The following is an 8,700-nucleotide window of genomic DNA, read 5'->3' as shown; positions in this document are numbered from 1 at the left end:
GCAACCAGACACAGTCTTCCTTCATTACAATACGAATCAGCTAGAGGAGAAGAGGTTCCTTAGCAATGCAACCAGACACCGTCTTCCTTCATTACAATACGAATCAGCTAGAGGAGAAGAGGTTCCTTAGCAGTGCAACCAGACACCGTCTTCCTTCATTACAATACGAATCAGCTAGAGGAAAAGAGTTCCTTAGCAGTGCAACAGACACCGTCTTCCTTCATTACAATACGAATCAGCTAGAGGCGAAGAGGTTCCTTAGCAGTGCAACCAGACACCGTCTTCGGTACTTAGGTCAAAACAATGATCATTTTCATCTCAAAATAATCTGGAAATGATTTTGTGGTGTCATTACATTTCATAGAATAACAAAATCCAACAACCAAAGACAGCAGGTTGGGGTGTAAAGGCTACAGCTAATCTCTGCTCGTACTGAGTAGTGAGGAGGGAGTTATTTCTGTAGCTGTGTATCAGTGTGAACACCAACCAGGCGTACTTCGGCAATGGCACCAAACTCACAGTTCTGGGTGAGAAAACTGATTCTGTCATCTGTTATCTATGCCGTCATGGGTTTATCTGTTACTGAAAGAGACGTTCTCTTGTTTTTTTTTTATCCTGAAATTATTTTTAAATTAAAGGGTTTGTTTGCTTTGCATTCCTGGCATAGTTGAGCATGAACATATTCAGGGGGGAGGGACATTTAAGCTGTACAAAGAGCTCATGATAAAGTGAATTAGCCCTATGCTCTGTCGACATAGACATGCTTAGAAATACAGTAAAACTTCCTTTGCTACAAGCCAAACTACTGCAAATACACCAATGGGTAGCTAGAATCCTCTTGGTTTTCTGTCTGTGAGGATGTGGTGTGCTCTGGTGCCTATGCTGCCTACTTTGGAGAGGGAACTAAGCTAACAGTTCTGGGTAAGAAAACTGTAATACTGGTAGAATACTGTAAGAATACTGTTATAATACTGTAGTAATACTGTAAGAATACTGTAATACTGTTAGAATACTGTAAGAATACTGTAATACTGTTAGAATACTGTTATAATACTGTAGTAATACTGTAATACTGTTATAATACTGTAGTAATACTGTTAGAATACTGTTAGAATACTGTAGTAATACTGTAAGAATACTGTAGTAATACTGTAAGAATACTGTAGTAATACTGTAAGAATGCTGTAATACTGTTAGAATACTGTAGTAATACTGTAGTAATACTGTAAGAATACTGCAAGAATACTGTAGTAATACTGTAAGAATACTGTAGTAATACTGTAAGAATACTGTAATACTGTTAGAATACTGTAAGAATACTGTAATACTGTTAGAATACTGTAAGAATACTGCAAGAATACTGTAGTAATACTGTAAGAATACTGTAATAATACTGTAAGAATACTGTTAGAATACTGTAATACTACTGTAGTAATAATGATACTATAAGAATACTGTAAGAATACTAGTAATAATAGTACTATAAGAATTCTGTAAGAATGTGTTTCTATGTGTTTGACTTGGCATACATTTATTTATTAATGACATTTTGTGATTAATTACATTTTGTGATGAACTCTCTCATTGATTCATTTTGTGATGAGCTCTCTCATTGATTCATTTTGTGATGAGCTCTCTCATTGATTCATTTTGTGATGAGCTCTCTCATTGATTCATTTTGTGATGAGCTCTCTCATTGATTCATTTTGTGATGAGCTCTCTCATTGATTCATTTTGTGATGAGCTCTCTCATTGATTCATTTTGTGATGAACTGTCTCATTGATTCATTTTGTGATGAACTGTGTTTTAAAGCACTCGGGTTCAGGTATGATGTCGACAGCAAACAGAGCCATTGATTGAGTGTTAAAATACTCCACTGTTTTCTCCATGCAGATCCAAACATCAAAGTCACTGAACCCACAGTGAAAGTCCTCGCACCCTCCGCTAAGGAGTGTGAAGATAGAAACAAGAAGAAGAAGAAGACCCTAGTGTGTGTCGCCACCCGCTTCTACCCCGACCACGTCACGGTCTTCTGGCAAGTCAACAACGTCAACAGAACTGAAGGTGCCGGGACCGACAACAGGGCCTTGTGGGATGAAGATGGTTTATACAGTATCACCAGCAGACTGAGAGTCCCAGCCAAGGAATGGCACAAACCAGAGAACAGATTCACCTGCAATGTCAGCTTTTACAATGGGACTGACAATATAAAAGTGAATGACACCATTAGTGGAGATCTCAAGGTAATAAAACAATGAACACTGTCTGTGTTTCTGAGAAGAAAGAGATTTGACTGAACTAGTACACTAGTTTTGAGGCTCCAATGCATTCCCCAATGTCTAAGTGGTACCGTGGTGTATAATCTCATCTGAAACTCTCCTTCTTTGTTTCTTTCAGGTCAAAGTGGGGAAGAGATAACGACAGGTAAATGTGCCCATTTTATACCTGCATACCTTAATGGTGACCTGCATACTGATGACCTGCATACTGATGACCTGCATACTGTACTGATGACCTGCATACTGATGACCTGCATACTGATGACCTGCATACTGTACTGATGACCTGTATACTGATGACCTGCATACTGATGACCTGCATACTGATGACCTGCATACTGATGACCTGCATACTGTACTGATGACCTGCATACTGATGACCTGCATACTGATGACCTGTATACTGATGACCTGCATACTGATGACCTGCATACTGATGACCTGCATACTGTACTGATGACCTGTATACTGATGACCTGCATACTGATGACCTGCATACTGATGACCTGCATACTGTACTGATGACCTGTATACTGATGACCTGCATACTGATGACCTGCATACTGATGACCTGCATACTGATGACCTGCATACTGATGAACGGAATACTGATGACCTGCATACTGTACTGATGAGCTGTATACTGCATACCTGCATACTGTACTGATGACCTGTATACTGATGACCTGCATACTGATGACCTGCATACTGATGACCTGCATACTGATGACCTGCATACTGATGACCTGCATACTGTACTGATGAGCTGTATACTGATGACCTGCATACTGATGACCTGCATACTGATGACCTGTATACTGATGACCTGCATACTGATGACCTGCATACTGATGACCTGCATACTGATACCTGCATACTGATGACCTGTATACTGATGACCTGCATACTGTATGATGACCTGCATACTGATGACCTGCATACTAATGACCTGTATACTGATGACCTGCATACTGATGACCTGCATACTGATGACCTGAATACTGATGACCTGCATACTGATGACCTGCATACTGATGACCTGCATACTGTACTGATGACCTGTATACTGATGACCTGCATACTGTACTGATGACCTGCATACTGATGACCTGCATACTGATGACCTGAATACTGTACTGATGACCTGCATACTGATGACCTGCATACTGATGACCTGCATACTGATGACCTGCATACTGATGACCTGCATGACCTGACCTGCACTGATGACCTGCATACTGATGACCTGTATACTGATGACCTGCATACTGATGACCTGCATACTGATGACCTGTATACTGATGACCTGCATACTGATGACCTGCATACTGATGACCTGATACTGATGACCTGCATACTGATGACCTGCATACTGATGACCTGCATACTGATGACCTGTATACTGATGACCTGCATACTGATGACCTGTATACTGATGACCTGCATACTGATGACCTGCATACTGATGACCTGCATACTGATGACCTGCATACTGATGACCTGTATACTGATGACCTGCATACTGATGACCTGTATACTGTACTGATGACCTGCATACTGTACTGATGACCTGCATACTGATGACCTGCATACTGATGACCTGAATACTGTACTGATGACCTGCATACTGATGACCTGCATACTGATGACCTGCATACTGTACTGATGACCTGCATACTGATGACCTGCATACTGATGACCTGCATACTGTACTGATGACCTGCATACTGATGACCTGCATACTAATGACCTGTATACTGATGACCTGCATACTGATGACCTGCATACTGATGACCTGAATACTGATGACCTGCATACTGATGACCTGCATACTGATGACCTGCATACTGTACTGATGACCTGTATACTGATGACCTGCATACTGTACTGATGACCTGCATACTGATGACCTGCATACTGATGACCTGAATACTGTACTGATGACCTGCATACTGATGACCTGCATACTGATGACCTGCATACTGATGACCTACATACTGATGACCTGCATACTGATGACCTGCATACTGATGACCTGCATACTGATGACCTGTATACTGATGACCTGCATACTGATGACCTGCATACTGATGACCTGTATACTGATGACCTGCATACTGATGACCTGCATACTGATGACCTGCATACTGATGACCTGCATACTGATGACCTGTATACTGATGACCTGCATACTGATGACCTGTATACTGATGACCTGCATACTGATGACCTGCATACTGATGACCTGCATACTGATGACCTGCATACTGATGACCTGCATACTGATGACCTGCATACTGATGACCTGTATACTGATGACCTGCATACTGATGACCTGTATACTGACTGACCTGCATACTGATGACCTGCATACTGATGACCTGCATACTGATGACCTGAATACTGTACTGATGACCTGCATACTGATGACCTGCATACTGATGACCTGCATACTGTACTGATGACCTGCATACTGATGACCTGAATACTGATGACCTGCATACTGATGACCTGTATACTGATGACCTGCATACTGATGACCTGCATACTGATGACCTGAATACTGTACTGATGACCTGCATACTGATGACCTGCATACTGATGACCTGAATACTGTACTGATGACCTGCATACTGATGACCTGCATACTGATGACCTGCATACTGATGACCTGCATACTGATGACCTGCATACTGATGACCTGCATACTGATGACCTGCATACTGATGACCTGTATACTGATGACCTGCATACTGATGACCTGCATACTGATGACCTGTATACTGATGACCTGCATACTGATGACCTGCATACTGATGACCTGCATACTGTACTGATGACCTGCATACTGATGACCTGAATACTGATGACCTGCATACTGATGACCTGTATACTGATGACCTGCATACTGATGACCTGCATACTGTACTGATGACCTGCATACTGATGACCTGCATACTGATGACCTGAATACTGTACTGATGACCTGCATACTGATGACCTGCATACTGATGACCTGCATACTGATGACCTGCATACTGATGACCTGCATACTGATGACCTGCATACTGATGACCTGCATACTGATGACCTGTATACTGATGACCTGCATACTGATGACCTGCATACTGATGACCTGTATACTGATGACCTGCATACTGATGACCTGTATACTGATGACCTGTATACTGATGACCTGTATACTGATGACCTGCATACTGATGACCTGCATACTGATGACCTGTATACTGATGACCTGTATACTGATGACCTGAATACTGTACTGATGACCTGCATACTGATGACCTGCATACTGATGACCTGCATACTGATGACCTGTATACTGATGACCTGCATACTGATGACCTGCATACTGATGACCTGCATACTGATGACCTGTATACTGTACTGATGACCTGCATACTGATGACCTGCATACTGATGACCTGCATACTGATGACCTGCATACTGATGACCTGTATACTGTACTGATGACCTGCATACTGATGACCTGCATACTGTACTGATGACCTGCATACTGATGACCTGCATACTGATGACCTGTATACTGTACTGATGACCTGCATACTGATGACCTGCATACTGATGACCTGAATAGTGTACTGATGACCTGCATACTGATGACCTGAATACTGTACTGATGACCTGTATACTGATGACCTGAATACTGATGACCTGAATACTGTACTGATGACCTGCATACTGATGACCTGAATACTGTACTGATGACCTGTATACTGATGACCTGAATACTGATGACCTGTATACTGATGACCTGAATACTGATGACCTGTATACTGATGACCTGAATACTGATGACCTGAATACTGATGACCTGAATACTGATGACCTGAATACTGTACTGATGACCTGCATACTGATGACCTGCATACTGTACTGATGACCTGCATACTGATGACCTGTATACTGATGACCTGTTTACTGATGACCTGCATACTGTATGATGACCTGCATACTGATGACCTGTATACTGATGACCTGCATACTGTACTGATGACCTGCATACTGATGACCTGCATACTGATGACCTGCATACTGATGACCTGCATACTGTACTGATGACCTGCATACTGTACTGATGACCTGCATACTGATGACCTGCATACTGTACTGATGACCTGTATACTGATGACCTGCATACTGATGACCTGCATACTGATGACCTGCATACTGATGACCTGCATACTGATGACCTGCATACTGTACTGATGACCTGCATACTGATGACCTGCATACTGATGACCTGCATACTGATGACCTGCATACTGATGACCAAGAAACACTGGCCTAAATCATTGGTTGGATCACCAGGACCAAGAAACACTGGCCTAAATCATTGGTTGGATCCCCAGGACCCAGAAACACTGGCCTAGATCATTGGTTGGATCCCCAGGACCAAGAAACACTAACCTAGATCATTGGTTGGATCCCCAGGACCAAGAAACACTAACCTAGATCATTGGTTGGATCCCCAGGACCAAGAAACACTAACCTAGATCATTGGTTGGATCCCCAGGACCAAGAAACACTAACCTAGATCATTGGTTATATCCCCAGGACCAAGAAACACTGGCCTAGACCCTTGGTTGGATCCCCAGGACCAAGAAACACTAACCTAGATCATTGGTTGGATCGCCCAGGACCAAGAAACACTAACCTAGATCATTGGTTGGATCCCCAGGACCAAGAAACACTAACCTAGATCATTGGTTGGATCCCCAGGACCAAGAAACACTAACCTAGATCATTGGTTATATCCCCAGGACCAAGGAACACTGGCCTAGATCATTGGTTGGATCCCCAGGACCAAGAAACACTGACCTAGATCATTGGTTATGCTGTATTTTTCTCAATGGATGATCTGCTAACAATATCATCTGATACCACCTTAATCAAGGTCATTTGAATGTATTGTTGTCCTTGCAGATTACTATGTGAAGAGCACCCAGACTGCCAAGCTGGCCTACAGCATCTTCATCGCTAAGAGTACCTTCTATGGCCTGGTCGTCATGGTTATGATTTGGAAGTTCCAGGTGAGTTCACTGCAAATATGATAAAGGTTCATCACACAGCCATCTCTCTCCTCTTCTATCTCTGCCTTGTGCGGAAGGAGTCCCAGATCAGTTTAGTACGGTCTTGCCAACTCCTATGGTCAGGGTGACAGTGACCACACAAACAGATCCCACTGGACACACCACGTCATTTCAACGTGGATCATTGGGAAATACTTGGTTTAGACGTTGATCAATGAGATTACAATTGATATTCACCCAATCAAAAAGACAGCCAAAAGTTAGTCGAATTTCCAGTGTGTTATCCCTGTGATTTCAACCATCTAAAAGCACGAACATGTTCAAATGGAAAACAACAATGTCTGATTTCTGATTTAGTTGTCAACCAAATGTCTATCACTGCTCTTTCAACCATCTAAAAGCACAACACAGTTCAAATGGGGATACACTGTCAGATATTGAATCCTTTATAGAACAGATTAATGTGTTATCACTGGGCTTCATCTCATAGCACAACCACATGAGCTGGATTGCAGTTGAGAGTTACATTATAGCACACGGTACAAGGGATCAATGCCATTTGAGATTCTATTTTGATTTTAAGAGGAGATCTCTCAACAGTCTGTCCCACGATAAGCACAGAGGTCATAATCAGTGAGAAATAGCATAGCGAAGCGTGACTGCGTTAAAACCTGGGATGGAAGACAGATGAACTCTCCAGTAGGAGGGGCTGCCCAGCATAATGTTTTGTTTCTGATAGTGACCCTGACTTTGAATATCTGATATTGTTTAAAATCGATCAAAATTCAACATATTTTGTCAATGTTGAAATTAGTTTACCATCATGACACAATCCTGTGATTTAAATTTCACCCCCAAAAAAAAACAGTAAAAAACTTAAAAAAAAGTATTATTCTAAGTAGATTCCACCTCACAATACGTTTTACAAATAGCGTTGAAACTACGCTATGCTATTTGAGCCCACTGATGTACATGACCAGGCGGGATGGACAGCACAAACAGATTGTTGAGATCTCCTCTTAAAATCAAAATAGAAGCACAATGGACCTTGGATCCAGGCTGACCTGTGCTATAATGTACTGACAACTGCAAAACAGACTTATGTGGATCAGGCTAGGTAATGACCATAGGAGTTGACAAGACAGCACAAACAGATCTAAGAAGGATTCACATTGATTAATGACCATTTGAGTTGGTAAGACAGCACAAACAGACCTGGGAAAGAGCAGTGAATTTAATTTTAGGGGTTGACAACTAAACACAAATCAGACATTGTTGGACCAGGCTGGTTCGTGACCAGGAGTTGACAGAGACAGACAACACACTGGATCCTGACCATGCTAGT

General features: G+C 42.1%; 1 gene segment (V, D, J or C); it reads left to right on the top strand.

Annotated features, from left to right (window-relative positions):
* Positions 1 to 503: 503 nt before the first annotated feature.
* LOC135538921 (T-cell receptor beta-2 chain C region-like) lies at positions 504 to 8,201 on the top strand. The segment is given in 5 exon segments: positions 504 to 527; positions 828 to 921; positions 1,895 to 2,243; positions 2,397 to 2,425; positions 7,249 to 8,201. Coding segments are annotated over 5 exon segments (624 nt in total).
* Positions 8,202 to 8,700: the final 499 nt, after the last annotated feature.

Source organism: Oncorhynchus masou, unplaced genomic scaffold (genome assembly GCF_036934945.1).
Source record: "Oncorhynchus masou masou isolate Uvic2021 unplaced genomic scaffold, UVic_Omas_1.1 unplaced_scaffold_10191, whole genome shotgun sequence".
Classification (NCBI taxonomy): domain Eukaryota; kingdom Metazoa; phylum Chordata; class Actinopteri; order Salmoniformes; family Salmonidae; genus Oncorhynchus; species Oncorhynchus masou.
Note: the sequence above shows the minus strand (reverse complement) of the source record. Positions and strands in the feature narration are given on the sequence as shown.